The following is a 22,828-nucleotide window of genomic DNA, read 5'->3' as shown; positions in this document are numbered from 1 at the left end:
CTCTCTAACTCCAACTCTTCCTCTCTCTCGCTCTTATCGCATCGTTTCTCTATCCCGTTATTATTACACGCCTGGTGCATTAGTGTCCTTATCGCCGAAATGGGTATAAGTGCACGGTGGCGCGCAGAGAGCGTGTGTATATACATAGACAAAAAAAAGTATAGTTAGAGAGATTAAAGTAAGCTTACCAGGGATGTCCCAGGGCTTGCTTGCACGTGTAGCGTTTTTCGACGTCGATGCACATCAGGTGGCTGATGAAGTCCTTGGCCGATTGGCTGATATCGTCCCAGTACGGCGAGTCGAATTCGTACTCACCTGTCGGGCGAAAAAAAAAATATCTCGATGAATTTCAGCTGGGCAATTAAAAATTAACGAGGGGATTAAGCCGAGGGACGATAGGTGTGTACATATACCTTTGAGTATCTGGGCAAACAAGTTGGAGTCGTTTTCGTCGTAGAACGGCGGATAGCCGCACAGCAGGATGTAGGATATGACGCCTATGCTCCAGACGTCGACGGCCTTGCCGTACGGTTTCTGGGCCAGCACCTCGGGAGCTGCAAAAACAAAAAATTAACCACTTATAGCTGCGTGTATAAATCCTTAATTTTAATGTAGATTTAATGGAGAATCGGACTTTAAAATTAGAGCGACCGATACCGAATTCTACTTAAGGTACTTTGGCATTAACTGCATGAATAACGCAAAGTACATAATTCTATATACTCAAATGGAAGATTTCTATTGGAAATTAATGTTAGAATACTGATTATTTATGTAAAATTATTGAAAACTTCAACTTTCTTGAAAATCCAATCGTAATTAATACCAGCCTTCGCCACTAGATGGCGATTACATTTATTCGTAAATCTGCAAGTGGCTAAGTAAGTATAATTCAATATAACTGACGTTGTATATTACAAAGGTAAAAAAACAAGATAAAATTAATAGAAGATGAACATAAAGTGAAGAATTGTTTTGAATGTTACATGATTCCTGATAAAATCATTAAATTTAAAACAAATCACGCGCTGTATTTGAATTGATCTGCCCGATAAAGGAATAAGCTTAGCCCCCCTTTTAAATCGTAACTACATTTTGAACCTGCGTAAAAAATTTATCCATGCAACGATCATAATTTTTAAAAAAGATAAGCCAGAAAAATCCCTTACCGACGTAGCCGGGCGTGCCGCAGGCCGTGGCCATGATGCCCGAGTCCTCCATCTTGGACAGGCCGAAGTCGCTGATCATGATCTTGCTGTCCTCGTCCGGGCTGTAGTAGAGCAGATTCTCGGGCTTGAGGTCGCGATGCACGACGCCCTGCTCGTGCATGTAGTCCACGGCCTCGAGGACCTGCCTGATCAGGCCCGAGGCGTCCTTCTCCGTGTACGAGCCCTTCTCGACGATCCGGTCGAACAGCTCGCCGCCGGTCACTCTGTCACATTCGCGGAATTTACACATTATTATTGTATATAACGAGGACGCGCATCATATGCGACGGATGATGCGCGCGACTTGCGAAATTCATATGGTGGGCTCGCGGCGCGATATGATCTGATCTCGCCTATTGCTGAACGAGAGAAACACGCGCGAAGTAATAGAGAACGAGCCCACGCGCGCGTAAGCGAGCTGTATCATCGTATAAAAGCTTTAGACAAAAAATAACGCTCGTTGTAAAACACTTTTTATGCATACGGCGCTTAAACAAAAAAAAACAAACAAAAAAAGCCTCTCACGGTGGCGGAAGTCCACGCACGCGTATAGATCGTAAAAAAAACCGGCGCGAAAAAAAGGCGCGTACACGCGAAAGATTGTTAAAGTGAAAATGGCTTTTATACGGTCCTCCACTTGAATCCACGTAATACTAGGAGAATTGCCCCGGCGGCTGTTATGATACACAAGAAACGGGCGCGTGTCTGTGTTTTTTTTTTGCGAGATGAGAATTAACGCGCGGCAATCAAAGGTATCTTTATATTCCACCATTCACCGGCGTCGTTATGCAATGCGCGCACACTTGGGATTTGGCACTCGGTCGTCGTCGCCGTAGCCGCGCTGCTGCCTTCGTCTCGTGCATGCGACGTATGCGTGGGCGCGAGTCGATAAATCGCTCAGTATCCCGAGCGTCGAGCGCTAAGTTTTTCATATATATTCGTTTTGATAAAGTGGAAGAAGAAAAAAGTTTGCCGAGCCGCGCGTCGTGTCGGCCACGTGTCTGCGTCTTCTGTTTTTTTCTTCGTGTCTCACGTATATATATTTTACTACTACTATTACTGCTACCAAGCGAGCGAGCATAATACATAAATTTTAATGTTTATTTTTGCACTGCGCGTATGTCGCGCCCGAGTTTGCGAATTTCGGTCGCATTATTCATGCTTCTCTGTTGATGCCTGTCATGATGGTTTTGAAGATTGCGTATTACGGAACGGCTGCTGCTAACATCAATCGCGCGCGCGGCTCATTTGAATTCTGCGCACCCAGTCCCAATGACTTTATTTTTTCGTCTTCGGAACTGCGACGAGTATATTGACAGGATGCGGCAGTTAAGTGGTGTGTTTGGACGCAGAGATAAGAGAGACGATTTCGGACACGGGCCGCACGCGCGCCTCGCGTCAGAGTTCATTGTACACGTTTATGCTTTTGTTCGCGAGGGGCATCGATCGTAAATCTATAACGAAGCTGAAATTCAGATAAGAGCAATCGTAATTTTGAAGAGGCCTAGAAATATCAACGTCGAGAACTCGGAAAAAAAGAGAACTGCGAGCTTTTTTTTGCGCTCGTGCGGATCGTATCGCCGTGTAACATCGCGAAAGTTGTGTGCGTACATCGGCAAAATTCACGTCGATAACATCTTAGCCATAAATTTAGGATTAGGTTACGCGCGCGTGAGGTAACACGAGCGCCACGATAACAAATATTGACGCTGTGATTAATTCATTCGCACGCCTCGAGCCAAACACGAATGAAATTATGGTAATAATAATAATGATAATACTGCGGGTGGGTAAGCGCGAGCGAAAAATCAAAAAATAATCGGAAAATGTATATGCATGTCATAAAAAAAACTGAAGAAGAAGAAGAAGCAGTAGAAAAACTTGACACTTACAACTCCATAACGAGATAAACCTTGTGCTTGTCCTCGAACGTCTCGAGCAGCTGTACTATGTTCGGATGCGTCAGCCTGTAAAATAAGGTATAACATGCATCATATGAATCGTGTCGCTTGTCTCTGTCACAGCATATTTCACAGTTTCGTTATATGTATATATTGCGGAGAGATAGACAGAGAAAATCCCACAACCCAATTTCTGCAGTGTAATACTATGTATGTGCAAAAATATTACCCAAATATATATAATACGTGTATGAAAGCTTTGTCAATTTTGTTTTATAATAAATATCTTCCGATAATTGCCCCAGGCGGGGGTGTAAGAATTTTGTACGAATCGTTCGCAATTATCGCGTGCGTATTATGCTAATATTAAATCGAAACTATGCGCGAGATTTGCGGTAAAATTTCCGATGTGCGGCTCTTTCGATCTTTCGCGATATAACTGCGAACGATCCGTATAATATTCAAGGTATTCGGGATCGTGTGCGATTATTATTAATTTCCAGTGTACTTTGTGCTTGGCTATTATGGCCATAATATATAAATTTCAATGACTTTAACGGAAATTCAGTGGTCGTAAATTTCATTGATATATTACATAATCATCTATGTTATGTGAATAAAATTGACACAAATATAAAGCTTAAGCATATCATATGGAACCATCACCGTGCATTTTCTATATATAATATCGATACAATAGGTGTGTGCGTGCAATAGTCAAAGCTACATGCAAGCGTGCAAAGCTCTCTCGGGCGCCGCGCAAAGCCTTAAATTACAAAGTTGCTTCTATTCCGCAATTACGTAACGTCGTTTGCGTTGGAGAGTAACGGAATTCATTGAAAATTACCTTGGTATTCATCTCTCTCTCTTTTTCGCTACGGTTAGCTCTCCCATCTATTGAAAATTTCTTACTCTGCCAAGCCAAGTTAATTGAAAGATAAGGGGTTAAAATGAATCGATCGATGTGTCAATTACAGCAGTATACAAGCTAGCTTCTGCTGCAGCTGCTGCTGCTGCTGTTGCCGCTGCTGTCGATAATGACACCCGATACGCGAGCGCATAGAAAATAACATAATACAAATCCGCAGAGGAAGGCGTGTCAAGGTTGTTTCGTGTGTCCGTGCGTGCGCGCGTTGTTGTTTTTTTTTCATCCAACATTTTTAGGGGGATTTTTAATTGAAACAATAAGCTCGCCGTGCATCGGAGAGTTTTAGATCCGACTACGCACACGCGTGAAAGCTTTCTTATGTTTCCACGCTCGAGCTTTGTTTATAGTGCGCGGGAACTTAATTTACAAGAACAACGCGCGCGGTGGATATAAAAGCTCAGAGCGCGAGACAATTGGATTTTGAAATTTATTTTTATCCCGCGCACACCTGCGGAGAGATGGGCATGTCGTGACTGTGAAATTTTGCGAAATTCCAGTACGCGGCTACCGCGAAGCGAAAGCTCATTTTTTTTTAATTAACCTTTTCAGGGCTCAGGGTCGTCTAGGTTACACGTGTCTTGTGTTTTTTTTAATCATAGAAAACTACGTATTAAAAAACTACGTATTAAAAAGAGAGAGAAAAAGAGAGTAGGAGAAATCGTATTTATAAAGAAACTAATTATAACGCATGTGATACAAATATACAGCGAAATAAAAAAAAAGGCGCGCAAATGTATATATCGCGCGCACGGAATCCTTCGAGCTTTACAGAGAGCTCGAACTATACCCGGTTAAAATAAAGTAATACGCTAAGAGGTTTCTTTTCATTATGATTATATATTTTTTTTCTTCTACAAAAAGGGATAAATTTCATCACTCTATCCTTGCTTTCTTTTGCCTCCTTTTTTTTTATTTATTTTAAAAATTATGTAGAGCTTGAGAATTTTCACGGACCTGCTTCTTTTTTTATTTTTATTTTCCACTTTCTTTTTTGTAATAGCCCGAGGCATTATGTGGGACGTCAAGTCATCGTCGCGTACAAAAAAGCGTGCACAAAATAAAGGGCGAAAAAGCTTGGTGAGCTTGCTAGAGACTAGTGCTTAATTCGCGCGGGCACGCATATAAATCCAACTCAGAGTTAATTTAACGTAAATCCAGGAGACTCTCGCTGGAGCTGCTGCTCTACCTTTCTCTCTCTCTCTCTCTCTCTCTCTCTCTCTCTCTCTCTCTCTCTCTCTTCTAAAATTAAAAGTTGTAAAATTCACGACAATTGACTCCCTCGCGCGTGAAGAGAGGTAAAAACTGCCACGAAGATGCGAACGAGAGTCCCAGTAAACAAGTTGGCAGAAAAAAGACAAAAAAAAAATAATAAAAAAAGAGAGCAAACGAAAAAAGAAGTGGGACGCATGTGTGTATACTATATACACACACATATGCAACATATACACCTATTTCGAATGAAACGAACTCTCGGGGTTCGCAAGCTCGCGCGCAAGCACACACGTTTGTAGTATATGTATACAGATATGCTATATGCATCAGCAGCAGCAGCAGCAGCGAACGAAGGCCAATGTTTAGAGCTCGAAAATCAAGAGTGAGGTTGACGCGCGCGCGTGCTGTGTATTGCACAGCTGCTGTCGAAGCTCGCGTGGCACGCACACGCACACGATTATTAAATTTTCATTTTCCATCCGAGCTATATAATGTATGTATATAGGCTTCCCCCGTACAACGTGGAAAGCTTGCTGGCGCGGCCGAACATCTGGGCCTGTCAGATCATTTGTAGCTTCTTCGACGAGTGCGGGATTAAAGTGTAACAAGAACCATCCGTTTCTCCTTTTCTTGGCTCATTGAATTGTTGCACTTTTTGATATACTTGTCTGTACTTGTCTTGGCACACCTGTAAGGTTTTTCTGTAATTTCTAAATAAGATTAAGATTAAAGTAAGTGCAATGCCTTAACGGGCGCAAGCACTATAAATATAAAAAAAAATGTATATAGGCGGAGAGAGAGTGAGAGAGATGCCCGGGGATACGTATAACCGAATAGAGGAGCTGCTGGACGCGAGCTTTAATTTCACTTTCACAAAGCTCGCCAGCTATGCACTTGCTTGCACGCGTAAAATAATAATTAGAGGCTGCTGCTACCGTGCCGATTTATATGTACGCTCGCTCGCGCATTTAATCAGGAAAATAATGAAGTCATCCGCGCACGTATGTATAAGATGTAATTTTTGCGCCGCTCCAATTATGCATATATGCACACTGCCCGAGTACACTAAAAAATGATAATTTCTCTGTCGTGTGCATAAATGCATCACCGCGCCGGTATCAGTGTGTATAGGTGAGTACCATTTTTAATCCAAGGTACATGTAATCGAGTGCATCAGCCTGTGCAGCTCCGTATTTGTGTGCGTGTGTGTGTGTAAGTATGGATGCACACGTATACAATGCAAATCAGCTGCTGCTGCTGCCTGAGGAGGGCTTGAACTTGAAAAGTGGCTTGTACCTCGCTCTCTCTCTCTCTCTCTTTTCACCGCGACCTCAAGGATGATCACGCGAGCCCCCGCCGCGTATTAAGCTCGCGTGTGCACGCCGCGTTAATATATTGTGCATAGCTTTAAGGCTCTCTCCTCGAGTAGTAGGCTAAGCTACATGTATATATAACGGGAAAGCTATAATACACAGCCTAAGGTACATACATGATATATAAAGCTTGCGCGAGCGAGCTCGGCTACATATATATACTACCAGAGCCCCCGAACGGGGTATAGTTCTCAAGACGACGTACGCGTGCCGGCATTAATACTCATTTGTCCAAATGTGATTAGCGTCTACTGGTTCGAGGCGCATTAATTTTATGTTCTATATGTGTGTTGGTTATATATGGCGTGCTGCTGATGCTGCTGCAGACGAGCTCGTCTGCGGTTTGTTATCGACTTTTTCGTTATTAATTATCATTGTTATCATTGTTATCATTGTTATCATCGTCGACGTTACACACGCACCACAAGGCGTGCGCGCGTGCGTGTACTCTGCGACTCGCTCCGGAGCTATTCCCCCATATACAGGGTACCCGTTACCTCGCTCGTATACGCGCGCATCATAATGTATACATAACTCGTCGGTTAATGTCAAAGGGATATTATAACTAACTAGCTCACCGCAACGACGACGAGGACGAGCGACGAGCGCAGGGATGCTTACGCGCGAGCGCAAGCTCGCACAAGCCCGCTGCGCGGCCGCATTTGCCACATTGATGAAAGCTCGTTCCCTTATTATATCGTTTGTGCACGTACTACGTCGAAGCGCAAGGTCGTAGTAGGTATAATACATATACTACTATAGGTAGTATATACCTTTGTATAATATATAATACGCGAAATTCCTTCGAGTAAGTCGTCGTGTAATACTACTAAGCTCGAGTCCTAATTTAGTCATCTTTGCGACGAGAGCTTGCAGCAGCTTGCAAGCTCTCGCGGCGGCACAAACGCACTGTACTGCTCGTGTGCACAGCTGCAGCAGCGCTTGTAGTATTACAGCTGCCTGCGCATACAGTTCTCGCAAGGTAATACGATGCGTATAATAAAAAATTGAGAGAGAGAGAGAGAAGGAGGTAGCAATCCGTGCAGCAGCTCATATCTAGACATCGTGCCCAGGCACTTGAGGCACACTCGTATACCCTTTATAATATACACGTGTATACAAGCCAGCCCGTGTGTTTATAAATACCGAGGTCGCTACCGAGTATCTTGACATTAACCTTTTGCGACGCCGCGCCGATATATACACGTACCGCTGCTGTGCTTTTAATACGTATATATAAAAATAAAGGTGTATCGCTAATTGAAAGAAATCGCTAATTGAAAGATCTAACGCGATAGCCGCGGGGTGAGACTAGCCTCTCTCTCTCTATATATATAACTAATAACTAGCTAGAGAGATGGAGTTTGAGAGAGAATTACGAGAGTGAGCGAGTGAGGTCCTTGTTTCCCGTAGCCGAGCTCTGACGTACATAATACACGCAGCAACAGCAGCAGCAGCAGCAGCAAATCGATAGATCTTTATATCTTAATCTCGTGATATATCGTGTCGCCGCCTCCGCCGCGAGTATATACATAGACGCACGCGCTTATGCTATATACACGACGACGATTGCGGATTTGTCGCTGCAGCTGCAGTGATTCTAATCAGTGCACCACTGTACAAGCGTATTGTATATGGAAGACGGATTAAAAGTACAGCGATTGTGTATACGACACAAAGGGGGTTTAGCGTTATATTTAATCAATTATTTATCGCGGAGCGTGCATCGCGCGCCATATATTTTGTATTTTATTATATTACCCGCGTGCGTCGTACGCGAGAGGCTAGAGAAAAGATGAATTCTTAAAATGACCTCGAGTTTTTCAAGTTCGCGAAAAAAAATTGTCCATATAAATGTATACAGGCAACTAGTGCGCGCGTGCGTGTTTGAATCGAACTTTTGATCATTCGTGGGCGCGCGAAACGTGCGCGAAATAACCGCACGATTCTTTTTTTTTTTTTTTTTTTCATTCATCTTTCGCTTTTTTGTCTATCTCTCTATTTATTTTTTTTTGTTTCAACGCGCGCGCGCGAAGAATGTATAAAATTTTCACCGCGACAGCAGCAGCAGGGGTGGCTGTGATATACTCTATATATTTATACGACGGAGTTCGAACTCGGCTGCTGCGTGTATATAAATTCGCCACAGCTATGCTATTGCTGCCGCTGCGTACGCGCGTGTATCTATCCAATCATCGTTGCATTGAGCAAAATGAATCGGCTCGCGCGCAACGTACGCGACTGCAGCCAAGCTGCCACTGCTGCGTGTGTGGTAATCCGCATGCGATTGTGTGTGTGTGTGTGTGTGTGTGTGTTAGTGTGTATTTCGCGTTGACGTATGTATTTGTATCACACACACACACACGCATATACACAGATACACGCTCCAAACCAGCTGCAAAGTGTAAACTAAAGTCTCTCTCTTTAAAACTTCTTCAATGCATCGCACAATGCGAAAAGTGTGTCACGCGATGAATGTCTCTCTCCGTGTATCTGTGTACGAAATGTACATATATGTGTGTCAAATGTAATGCTTCGCTTCGGCACTGGTTTCATTACAAACGCTTGCGTTTTTTTCTTTTTTTTTTTGCTTCTTTTATATTTTTGTTTTTTTTTTCTCGTGCTTCTTCTCTTTAATAAAAAAATATAACAATTACTCGAATGCGTATCAGTTTTTTCATCAATACGTATACACGTAGCAGCAGCAGCAGCGATCGAACAAAAAGATGTAGAGGGAAAATTTTCTATATATTCCAGGCAGCTTTTAGTTTTTTTGAAAAGGTCGCAATTTACAAGGGCGTTCAAAAAATTTTCCACGCGCGCGGGCGGTTATCGGACTTACATGGCAGAAGTTTATACACAGATACGCTGATTGATTTGTGGATTTTTTTTTTTTTATTATCCTATCCAGCCAATGGGTTAAAATTGACACAAGACTCGAGGCGCGCGGGATTAATGCGCTATAACGAGTCGACGAGCTGCTGCGGCGCACACGCACACAAATTGACGTCCTTATACGTGCTTTTCATTGCTCAGAAAAAAAAAATGAAAATAATAATAACGCACGCTCGTGTATACGTCAGCGCATTTCGAATGAAATGGGCGAATACGTGCTCAAAAAATTTTCCCGTTTCTATATAAATATTTTATAACCTATTGCGCGTTACGATTTACTCTCTTTCTCTCTCTCTCTCCCTCTCTCTTGAATATAAAAGAGAAATACATCACGAGGATCTCCCTGCTCGCTCGCGTATCCGCTTCAAAAGTTTTATATCTTGGCGCGCACAAAAAAAAACGCGCTCGCGAATATAATTCATTAACTTTTATCGCGCACCTCAACCGGAAGGAAATTTACTGTCGCCTGTGCGTATAATAATGCCGTGCGATACACTTTTGATTTTTACGAGATACATCTTTGACTCGCGAAAGGTGTATATATTTCCGTCTTCTTTTCTTTTCTTTCTTTCTCGGTCTTTCATTCAACGACTCGTGCATTATGCAAATCTACCTGAGCCACGATCGCGCGTCCTTCGTGCTGCCGAGATGATAATACGCTTATATGGTAAAATAAAAGTGCAGCGTCGACTCGATATTTTCACCTCGTAAAAATCTTGCCGAGAGATCGTACTTGTATGTATACGTATATATATCTCTATTTAGTCTCTGGAGAGACGAGCAGAGAGCACAGAGCGTATATATTTATACTAGCTATACGCAGGTGAGAATGGGTTTGTATCGAGGAACTATACAACACGAGCTGAATATCGTATGAATAAATAGGAAATTTAGATTTTCCATTCACGTTCGATACTTATTCTATATATGGGTAAGACTAAGAATTTTTTAAATCTTGGTCGTGATACAAGTTACGATTATTTTTTGAAAAACGTGTTTACTTATATAATTATTTTTACGTTGTCACTTGCAGATTTCGAAATAAAGGTACTCACCATCGGGTGGTGGAGGCTTAAAGTAGTATCATTACATTTTAAGTGCTAGAAAACAGATCTGGTTCTAACACCTTTAAAGTGATTATTTTTTGGGCATTATGTCAATATCAATGACAGGCGTTTCTGTAAATTTTTAATAAAATATTCTAGAAACATCATTATAATTCTGCGAAAAATTATATTTTCGTCATTGCTATTTTAGAGACTCCCCATGTGCTTGCTCCTGTTTAGAACCCCCACTACACAACGTCGGAATCTTAGAGCTGTCGAGCAGCCCAATACAAACAATTATGAGTAAACGAGTCAAATAAAATCATTGCATAAGTAAGTCTTGCCCGTGAAGATGGGCAACATACACGCGTGATTCCTACCTAGTATTTTCAGACTCAAACATAATTTTGAACTTTTAAAATATTTTGGACTCCGTTTGATACAGTTAAATTTAAATATTTAGCTTGATTTACGGTCAGTAAAATAAATTAACTGAAACTCCATTCCAGACTAGGAACCACACAAGACAAACGAGTAGGTAATAAACTGATAGCTCGCAATTTTCATGAGTTTATTTTGCAATTTATTCTGTAACCATATATCGAACGTGTTGCTGTTCTTTTCCCGCAAATTATCGTTTGTTTATCGTGAATATTTTTTTAAAACAGAGTATCTGATCTGTCTACTATATAAAAGTTTACACGACGTAATCGGTGAAATTATTATAAAGGAGTCGTGGCCTCGGTGACGATTTCCTAAGAACCCTAATCTGCTTGTTTTGGGCATTTATTGCACGTTTAATTATTAAATTCTTTATAAAATATAGTAAAATAAATAAAATGTAAAAGTTTTACAGGCGAAGAGATTCCATTACTACTACTACTACTAATTCCGGAAACATGGATATCCAAGTCTATATAAAAAAATTATATACATTACGACAAAACGCCAAATTACGAAAAGAATGGAAATTGGAAAAGGAGCCTTATAAAGTCCTCAATGAACTTGACAGATCCATTGGGAGGGCGAACTCCCTGATCTCCGGGACTTTTTTCGTCCCGAAGAAATCGATTCTCTTCTCGCGGAGAATCTGAGGCTCTAAAACGAAGGAAGCGATTGCTACTCCAGCAAAGAAGTCCCGCCGCTCCGCAAGTTCACTCATAAGTCGAGAGATTTCGAGCAGTCGCTTCGACATTGCGCGGGAATCGATATCTCTCTCCCGGACTGCTGGATCATTGCGACGATCGGCTGAGGTCCCTGCGGATCGACGCTCGAGACAAGTCGGGACTGACCGCGCTGTGCGCTGGTACGACAACGCGAAGATGTTCGAGAAGCTGCTGAGACGGGGCGCCGATCCGAATCAGCCCGACCACGAGAGGGGACGAACGCTTCTGCACCGCGTCTGTGATTACAACAAAGAGGACTCGTGGTGGGCAAAGACGTTGTTCGAGCTCGCCGGGCGAGGGTGGGAATCGACGCGCGAGGCGACACGGCGTTACACCTGGCTGTGGTCGCCGGCGACCGAGGCATGACCGAGCTGCTGCTGAGGCGGGCCGCCGATCCGAACGCGGCCAAAGCCGAGGGTGCGACTCCTTTGCACGTCATTTGTCGTGCGGCGGACGACGGCGACGACAAAATCGATCTGGCCAAGATAATTTTTCCGGTCGCCGACGAGTTGAAAGTTGCGGTCGACGTCAACGCGCTGGACAACAAGCACCGATCGCCGCTAGTATTGTTGGCGGAGAGAGACAGGAAGGAATTGACCGATCTGCTTTTGGCTCGTGGCGCCGATAAGTCGTACGTACCCCCGCGGAAAAAAAGACGTACGAGAAAGAGTAAGAATGGATTCATAGGGGTTTTCATCAATTTAAAATGATCGGTACCTAAATGTAATGAGCTGTAATAAAAAGTATAGAAAAACGTATTACGTGTCTCGAAATCGTTTGTACACTTTTTTACTTTTTATTACAGTTCGCTGGGGTACCACTCCAACACTCTGTGTTCCACCGAAAGATCCAAGTGCGATGGATGGTGTTTCAAATTGAAAATGGAGACAAAAAAAGTACGAGCTGTGTTTCCGTTTGCCAATAGTTTGTAAATTCATTTTTACTAATAGACTCGTAGAGGCGCTATATGTTTATTGACGTGTCAAAATAAAATTCCTAGAAGTATAGTACATCAGAAAATAGAAGTGTGCTTTACTCGCCCCAACTCTGATAAACATTTTCAGTTGGGTCTTCGGTTAAAATTCGTCTCGATTTCGAACTGGAATTGAGATGGATTTCGGCTGAATTTAGTTTTTTTTAATCTACAGTTTTGTCTCAAAAATTTGACTTGTTTCCAAGCACAAAAATTCAGGCGACTTTATGAGCCGAACAACCCTGGAAAATTTTTCAGCCGAAAATTCTTAGCTATAAAATTTTCCAGCTGGATTACCAACAAATTAAGAAATTTTCAACGTACAATAATTAATTCATCGGTTTTGGTAGCAGAAAATTTGTAACGAATGGAATTTTAATGAATTTTAATTCCTCAACTGTTCGCAACTTTAAGTTGCGCTCAAGTTGGTCATTCATTTTCATCTTCAAAACGATTCATTTCGAACAGCTACTCGGCTCAGGCCTCGGGTTTCAAAAGTTTTGGCGCTGGAGGCGACGATATGCCACGATCCATGAAAATGCAAGAGAAATGACATACAGCTGGAGCTGATCGTAAAAGTTCGAAATAGAATTCGTCCCCGAAAGCTCGTACACGTTTGATCGAGGACCAGGAAAAATGGCAAATATCTCACGTATTTTTAGTAATTCAACGTACACAAAGCTGATCGCATTGGAATTCCCGTGGCATTTAATGATAAAAAATATATCACGGTACAACGAAAGAATTGAGCAATACAGATGCCCGAATTCAATATACAACGTTTTTATCATTTATTCGCCGTGAAAGAATGCAAATATCCTACGATACGAGATACACACGTATAATACATACCCGCAGTCGCTATTATGTATGTACGATACGTATACCTGAGAGCCAAGAGCGAGCGAGGAGCTCTCGAGAGATGATTTTGAGAATAGCGAGAGAGCGCAAGCGCCGTACGCCACCTTCGTCCACCTATATGTATATATCTGTATGTATACAACGTGAAAGAGAGAGAGAGAGAGAGAGCAATTTCATCGATATTACGTAACATAAGCTTATAGCAACTGATGCTGCTGCTGCTGGCTCATGCCGAAGAGCTAGATTGCAGCTGAAGAGAGAAAAAGGCTCAAAGGTTCTTTTTTTGTGTACGCTTCTGCGCCGGGCTTATATATCGCGGAGAAAAAGTTATGTGCATGCATATATAGAGCAATAGTAGTCGAGAGGAGAGAGAGAGAGAGAGAGAGAGAGAGATCTGCAGGGCTGACGATGAGCAGCGCAGCCAGATATATGGAAGTGGGTTATAAACGATGAATATTATAAGCCTTCAACTATGCGTTCGGTGATTTTTTATAAAATAAAAATTGTACGCACGATTTTTTCAATTTTTGACAGGTCGAAATTTCGCGCTTTCATCATATATACTTTACACTGGCCAAGCGCGCTTGTTTTTTACAATCCTCGAGAGCTTTGACCTTGTTTTCAGTTAGATTTTTTTTTCGCTTATATCTCCCTCGCGTACACTTGCTGGTGGAACAAATAATTATACCGTATATATATACGTGCATAAAAGCGTTGTCCATCCACGATGCGCTTACGTGTATTAAATGCACCGAGCTCGACGAAATATAAAAAAAAAAAATAAATAAATAAATGATAAACAATGATAATAATATGAAACGCGAGTCAAGTGCATCTGTACGTGGCGTTTGTCAACAAAGAGAGTTGCCACGACGAGTACAATGCCAAAGAGCGTCAGCTCGCTCTAGCATTTGCAGCTCTCACAGCTGTGTATATGTATATAAAACTGTTTGCAATCGAAGAAATCCCGAAATCGATAAGCGCGAACTTAAGCTCTCCGCATATACACGAATAACGCATACACACACGTACGTGCTTTAACGTACGTACATACAAACCCTCGAACCCGATGACGACTGTTATTTTTCAATATATAAGTAATAACGCGTAATGCAGGATGATGTCGTGTACTTATGGATGTACACAAGTATATTTTTGCGCCGCTGCTTTTCTGCCTGTGTATTATTATTACAATATGCCGCGGCGCATCGTATTGCGCTAGAGCGATATATATTATTACATGGATTGATCGCGTGGAGAGGAAAAAAAATTTTTTTTTTTGCTACTTTTTTTTTTTTTTTACCTATCGAGTCGTTTCGTATCGAAAAAAAGTACGCGTGCGTGCTGATATGGTACATGCAAAAAAACTAACTGCAAATGCTATATACTTGCCATTTGATCCGCAGAAAAGCTGCGACCAGTGTATATCTGCTTCGCGGCTTGGCACGCGAAATAACCATTCCAAAAAGCGGTATATTTCGTTGCTGATAAATACCGGGGCGATGAATTTAGAAATATATATCAGATTCATCGATTCTCCTTACTTCGAGGTAAAAAAGAACGAAGAAAAAATTACTCGACTCGATTGTAAAAAGATTTTTCCATTCTTTTTCATTTCCTCGGAAGTAAATGTAAATTGCGCCCCGCGCCAGCTAGCGTAGTATAGCTGCTCGTTTCTTCGCATTATTATACACGTATATATATACCCTCGCGGGCACCATTAAGATTATCTCGCGTTAATCGGACCAATCACGTGATTACGTATTAGCCTCGGCTATATCATAACAGTTATATATACGTAAGTATCTTCGTGTGTATAATAATGTTCTGAAAAAAGAAGAGAAAAAAATATAGAAAGACGCCCCCGGGAGAGAGAGAGACATATTTGGGGGTGGAGGAAAATTAGACTAAAACGGAAACGTCGCGCGGATATCGCCAAGGCGATCTCTCGTCGTCGTCGCTGCTGCCCATTGAACGTGGCGCGCGAGGCGTCCAAGTACACACAGTCGCGCGCATATATACATACGTGAACGTGCCAAGGTATACAGTAGAAGGTATATAAGAAAAAAAAGGTCTATTGTACGGTGGTGGTGGTGGTGTGCGCGCCTTCAAACGACTTTTATATTTACCCAATCGATCGACGGTTGTATACGAGATACACACACACACACACACACATACGTGAATATAGCAAGTGGTCAACAGCACTAATACCTACATGTATACATAATACACATACGCGCGGCTGTGGTTCTATATATAAATAACCCTCGCTTAGGTGTAGTATCCCTTCGGTGTTTTTTTTCGCTTCTTTTTATTTATTTTTTTTTTTGCTTTGCGATGACGAAATTTATGAAACCCAAAATTGGGGGCTTTAAAACGATAAAAAGGAGGAGAAGAAGGTGAGAGGGTAAAAAAATGGAAAAAGTCTCATTGCTCTACCCGATATCTATATAACAAGCCCATGTGTATGATCGATAATTGTTGCCCCCCCTCGTTCAAGGACAAGCGCGCGCGCGGCCGAACGATAACGGCGCTTTTATAGCTCTTTCCCTTCTCTCTCTCTCTCTCTCTCTCTCTCTGCGCCAGAGTGACTACTCTCTTTTTTTGCAACTTCGAGGGATGAGATCAACGCTTTTTTTGCACGGACTAGAATAAAAGGGAGTGGAATAAAAAGAGGAAAGATTAGAGATACTCGAAATTTGCCTTTGTCCTCGCTGCAAGTCTCGAGTGAGCTTGCACACACCCCCACCCACCCACACATGCATATCAGCAGCTGCTGATGCTGCTCGTGCTCAAGCCGATTAGAGAACTTTTCTCCGATTGTAGCAGCATATATAAGTCGAATATATATATGCCTATATAAAGAGCATCTCGATCACATGGCGCGCTGTGGTGTGCTTCGGTATAGCTGCAACGCGTCACCAAGACGAGCGCACTCTCGCTCTCACTCGGGCTGATCCGTCCTCTCCTTGTGTATATAATACATAATACTCTCGGGTGGAGAATGGGTGACGTTCGCTATTTTGTGACGTCATCGTCGTCGGTGGCAGCGGCGCGCAAAAGTGACACCGGATCGTCGCCGCCGCGAAGAAGAAGAGAGAGCTTTTCATTGTCCGGCGCGCGCTTATATACTTATTTAACGTACGCGCGTTGCGGTAATTTTTGAGCATTGTACGATGCTTCTCCGAATGAAAAAAGCAAAAAAAAAAAAAAAAGAGGAATGCGAAGTGCGAAGGATGAGAAAATAAAAACCACCGAGGTCGATAATAAAAGCTATACACGCATGGAGAAAAAGAGAAACGAGTTGCGTTAACAAAAAAAAGAGAGAAAAAAAGAAATAGTCGTTGCAGAAAAACCCCGAGGATACTAATGGGGAGGAAAGACTCGAGAGAGAGAGATAGAAAGAGATGGTTTCTTTCGATCGATTTACTCATCGGCAGCTCGGCTATATAGATGCTATATAACTCGCGCAGCGCTGCCAGCAGTGGCCCCCTTGAAAGTCGGTTTACTCGGAGGAGAGCGAGAGGCGCCTAATTAGCTTTTCCCTTTGCGCTACTGGGCGCGTTTCATCTCACGATGCCCGCGTAAAGCATATATCCTATGTATCTCTCAAGCGGTAGATATACAACGGGTGATATTTCTTTATCATTGAGAGAGATAGAAAGAGTATATAAAGCAGATGCAGCTTCGCAAGTAAAAACAACATCAAATAAAAATAAATAAAAAAGGACGACGATCGTATTATATTACGGAATCGAACGCAAGTCGATGCGGACAGCTTTTTTTTTTTTTATAAATTTTATTTTCCACTGCTCGCCTCGCTATTTATCGAAGTTAATCAGACAGACGCGCGGCGCGGCGGGCTTACGACAGCTCGCGAGGAGTTAAAAATTTCTCTCCCTCCCTGTCTTATGCTCTTCATTATCCTATGAATAAATCATGAGCGTGGAGCGAGCAGGAGTGGGCGCCGAGCGACGATCATCATCGCGCGTGGCGCACGACGACGACTCGGGAATAATAACAAAACAAAGAGTCGAGTCCCGCGTGCGACCTGCTCTGCGCCGAAGTTTATAATATTAGTACGTATACATATAATGTAACGCCCGAGCTTTTACAGAGAGAGAGAGAGAGAGAGAGTTACAATATACGTATCTATTATCGAGGAGAGACCCAGTGACCTACATCTTATATCGTTTGGCGGCGCACAAAGCGTTACACAGCTGTAAGGCAGCAAGTTTTAGCCGATGCGGCACATACACACACGCGCGCGAACAGAGACCGACTGTCGAAGTGCATTATACGAATTAAGGAAAAGAAGAAAAGAAAAGGAAGAAACGCGAGCACGAGGGAAAACTCAATTTTACGTGTGTGCCTTCGAGTTCGCCGCAGTTACACACACACACTCGCGTATTATTCCCTTTTCACGGCAGTAGTCTGCATGCATGCCTGTGTGCGAGTGTTTGTCGTCGCGCTCGCTGCACGCCTCTGACCTTGAAAAAACACGTTCTCCGAAAATTCCAACGCGCGAGCGCGGCTTAACACACACACACACACACTGCACTGCCGAGACACAAATACACACCATCATCATCGTATGTATAGTAAGTTTTCGCTGTTGCTCCGCTGCTGTTACTGCTGCTGCTGCTGCTGCTGCTGCTGTGACCTCCGGTTCCAAAGGATTCATCCTTCGCATTTATAATGCACATCATGGCCGCGCGGCGCACAGCTCTGCATTGCCGCCGCCGCTTCTCGCGCTCGCGAATATAAAGCGATTTCGAGTCTTCTCGAGTAAGTATATACATACGCAAGAGAGAAAGAGAGCCGCGTGTCTGCACGACTCGAGGTATAGTGGCGGATCGAGAGTCGCCGCCGCTTGTGCACCAAAACACGCGGCGCCCAGTGAAAGTTAAACGCGTGTATATGTATAATATTATGGTTCAACCAAAGTGTCAGGTGTCAGGTGGCGAAATGAAAAAAACTCACTTGAAAGTTAATGATTGATTAATTTTAATTAACAAAGGTAGAAGAATAACAGTGAAAGTAATAAAAGGTTGGTTCGCAGCTTGCTGCCTTATCTCAGAGCGTCTGCCGCTTGCGGCCTTGCTCATCGCTCGCTCGAGCCTGTCTCACTGTCGCGTATGCCGTCGGGCCTGAGGCCACCGCGCGTGGCGCCACTGGCGGGCAGCGCGTGCAACGCGTACACACACACATACGTGCGAGCTGAGGCTGTGTTATGCGAATCCATAACAATAATATATAAATTCAAGCGAGAGTTTGCGGAGCCTGCATCTTTGCATTATGCAACAGCACAGCTTATGAGTTGTAACGCGAGTCGATTCGTGGAGCTTTTTTTCCTTTTTCTTTCTCCTTCTTCATCATATATATTATACCACACGATATCGCACACTCACGATCTTTTTCTTCTTTTTCGTACGTTTGGCGGTCGAGCTTAACGGCTGAGCGAGTCTCCGCGCATTATGTAATTGATATATCCGCGAATTGTAGGTCACGAGGTGCCTGCCTGCCAGCGCCGAGTGAAGTAATACTTATGTACGCCGAGAGACATTCGGTCATCGGCGCGATTGAATAATATGAATGCCGCGGTACATTATGTATAGCCTCCTTTTTGCTTTTTTGTTTTATATATATATATGTGCCGCGAATGAGGTCGCGGGCTCGGAGAGTACACGAGTACCAGTGAGAGTGAGAGTGAGAGTGAACGAGAAAAGTTGAACGACCCCGCGGGAGACATTTTTTTCGTCTTTTATGTATATGGACGATGATAATGTATGCGCGGGCAGGGCTAATTTAGCGACGAAATTGAATTTTTTTTCGAACCGTGAAATATAATTCAACCGAGCGCGTTGGAGTTGGAATTCAGGGCCAGCGAAGTGATAAATAAATAAAAGTAGTAATTGCGCGTATAAAACATGAACGTGCGCATTACCCAGCCTGGAAAAAGTAATTTTCCGAAACGGCTCCGGTGCTTGTACGTTCGCGTTACATTATATACATTAAGCGCTCGCGAACGAGCCGAGCTTGAAATCATTCTAAATTTGGATCGTAAAAATAAAAAGGAGAAAAAAAACGCGTGTGCTACGCGAAGAGGTGCGCGCCTGGGTAGGTAAATTGAAAATCTTCCGCCGGCGCGAGCCGTAAAAAGGCGTCGCGCGGCACGCGTGAACGCGACATATTATGCGTGTTTGTTCGCTTATAAGAGCATCATATATCATAAAAAAAAATCGAAACGGTATAAACTTCCAAGAAGCTTGTCGTCGAGGACGCGCTAAAAAATCCCCACAAGATCGAAGCGAGGAAAAATACGCGCCGATAGCAGCAGTAGTCGTTAATCGATCTCGAGCCCTTTCATAACGAGTCGAACTGCTGTGATCGCGAATACGAAACGAATCGCGCGTCACCCGCGCGGAGGGAGAGAGGATGCAGCTCATCCTCTGCAGCAGTAAAGAGAGAAGAACTAGCTGAGAATTTCATCGTACATAGCTCGAGGATACGTATCCCCCCCAATTAAAATTTACCCCATTTCTCTCTCTCTCTCTTATATACTCGACGCTACATAGCTCATCGGAATCCTCTAGTGACATAACTCGCTCATCGTGTACTTGCTGCTATGCTATGCGCGCTTCAAATCGAATAGCTGCCGCCGCTGCTGCTGCTGCAGTCGACTTTTTTTTTACTACTCGGATATCTCTTTCGCCTCCATCCCCGAACCCCTTCTCTGTAAGCAAATAACCCCCTGGTATATATACGCGCTCAGCCTCCGGGATATCAATTTTCCGTCCAAATGCGCTGAATTAATGGCTCGATCATCGACGCGAAGGCGCGTCGCACAGCAGTAGTATATAGAGGCTCTAGCTCGAGCTCTCACGAGCCGATGCGGTCATCGTGTCGTCTACGACGTCTTTACGCTGCAATTACAACTTATATATATGCAGCACGTAGAGAGCTGGCGTGAATGAGGAAATTGCGAATTAGCACCCAGAGAGCCACTGTACCAGCCCTGGTCGTATAGTCGATTTTGTGTATATAGATATAGGGTACTCCGTACACGTATCGTACTACACATGGGTAAATATAGGTCTATGGTACACACGAATAAGTCAGATGATCTTGTGCCGCACAAGCGTCCATTTGATCATTCCGAATTTTCCGATGATAAATATCGCGCGACGTATCGCCTTCGCACGTTCTCGGATGATATATATCATAACGCGCGCCTATTATTTGGATAAAAAGAGGCAATAAGCAGCGACATCAACGACGATATATATACGATACGCCCCCGCACATCGACGTGACGCTCGACGCCGTATAGCAGCAGCTATTCACTCTCACGGGGGCCATCGTCGACGCCGTCGCCGCCGCTGCCGAGGAAAATTTATCAAAAAGTCGAGGCGCGCACACAAGACACACACACACACTCGCAGAATGTTAATTATGTCTCGTCTCGGAGTGCGAGAGAGAGAGAGGCGAATGTAGGTCGTCGGACATTTGCCTACGCCACACACGACATGCATACGTATCTAATATACACAGGCCGCGTGGCTGTATCGTATAGTATGAGTGTCTCTGTGTGTGAGTGCATAATATAGGCTGTCTCGCACAGCAGCAGCAGCAGCAGCAGCGGATCAAATTCTGCACACGCGTTTCGAGTGCGAGCGGCCCCGAGGAAGAGCAGTGCCGAGCATCGTATATGCACACGCACGTGCACTCACACGGTGTCGAATTTAAATGCCGTTGGTGTTGCTTTCTCAAAATCTTTCGTGCGACGATAACGAGTGCGCGACGAGCTTTTTCGGTTCTCTCTGTTTTTTACCCCATTATCTTGCCTGTATTTGCGGATTTATACAATTCGACGAGATACGGCCGCAGGTCATTTTTTTGCTTTGTTCGTTCCAAAGCGACGATTAATAAAAGTTTATCGACGCGTGCACATAAATGTATATGCGCGCGCACGTAAAAAAATGAAAATCTTTCCGAGCCGACGCGAATAATTCGTGTGTGTGTGTGTGTGTATCTTCTTCTTTCCGCACGTACGCCACAACACTCGAATGCACGAAAAAAAAAAGTTTGACGTTGTTAGTAGGCGATACGAAGATGACCTAAATTATCGAAGCTACACATATCTCTGTGTGTGAGTATATATGTGTGTGTGTGTGTGTGTAGGCAGGTCTCGTAAAGCCGTACACACGCTGGAGGGTAGCATTTAAATTTTTCTCCCTTTGCTTTTTTTCTTGTTTTTTATTTTTTATTTATCTCAGAGACCATGAGAGTGGCTCTTTTCATCGTTCGCGCATTTGGACGTTTTTATTGTGCACAATAATCCAAGGGCACCCCCTGCAACGTCATATGAATTCATTGGTTTTTTCTTGCTTTTTTATTACTCGGTACTTTCATGATAGAAATGATCAATATTGATAATGGCCTGATAACTAAAAAATTAACATTTTGTAAAATGCATAAACATTAATTGGCTGGGTTTTGACCATTTTTTATGAAAATTGTGTTAAAAATATGAAGCGCATTCAGACCTGAAAATGACTAAATACTACTTTGGGCCTTGGCCGCTAGATGGCGAGTTACTTTATCTGTAAATCCGCAAGTGGCAAAGTCAAAATATTTTTATAACTCAAATTTAAAAAGGTAAAAAAGTCAATAGCATGGTCACAGACGAAATGCTGATTAATATGTCGTACACACGCCACGTGCGCTGACACGCGAAAGAAATTTTTTCTCTCTCTTCTTAATCACGTACCTAAAAGCTCCTTGGCAATTGATTATAACGTCCATAAAATACGCGGAGAAAAAAATCATTGAAATACACGTATTGACCTTTGAATTGAAATATATATACAGGGTAGCAGTAAGGCAGTACCTTTGAATGATACGGGCGATTATCGTTATTCGTAAGCTCGGCTCGCGCGCGCGAAAGCTCGGGGGCAATTACGGCGAGATTTTAAATATCATGCGCAGTTCGGTGTAGCACAAAGTGCGAGCTTGATTATTATCATCATTATTCGAAAGAATCGACCTCCGTCACGGACACGTGTGTGTATGTGTTATAAATGTTGATACACGCACACATGTGTGTGTGTGTGTGCGGTTGGCCAATCGTTCGATGCAATTATTGCAATCGTCGGCTCTCTCTCGAGCAAGACTGCTATTTCGCAATAGTACGGTATAATATAACGATGATGTATACATGTATATAATATTTATAATAACGATGATGATTCGCATATTT

At 43.1% G+C, this 22,828-nt stretch overlaps 1 protein-coding gene across 2 annotated transcripts in view; it reads right to left on the bottom strand.

The window, feature by feature from the left end:
• LOC106656949 (calcium/calmodulin-dependent protein kinase type 1) overlaps positions 1–22,828 on the bottom strand; it is a 49,723-nt gene that overhangs the window by 2,845 nt on the left and 24,050 nt on the right. For both annotated transcript variants that reach the window (XM_014378164.2, XM_014378167.2), the window contains 4 exons: positions 3,101–3,175; positions 1,170–1,432; positions 414–554; positions 189–315 (listed from right to left, as the gene is read on the bottom strand). In XM_014378164.2, the coding sequence (XP_014233650.1) occupies positions 189–315; positions 414–554; positions 1,170–1,432; positions 3,101–3,175 (606 nt within the window). The remainder of the gene's footprint in view (positions 1–188; positions 316–413; positions 555–1,169; positions 1,433–3,100; positions 3,176–22,828) is intronic.

The sequence above is a fragment of the Trichogramma pretiosum genome, unplaced genomic scaffold (genome assembly GCF_000599845.2).
Source record: "Trichogramma pretiosum strain Unisexual culture from Peru unplaced genomic scaffold, Tpre_2.0 scaffold14, whole genome shotgun sequence".
Classification (NCBI taxonomy): Eukaryota; Metazoa; Arthropoda; class Insecta; order Hymenoptera; family Trichogrammatidae; genus Trichogramma; species Trichogramma pretiosum.
This window is presented reverse-complemented; position numbering and strand designations above follow the sequence as displayed.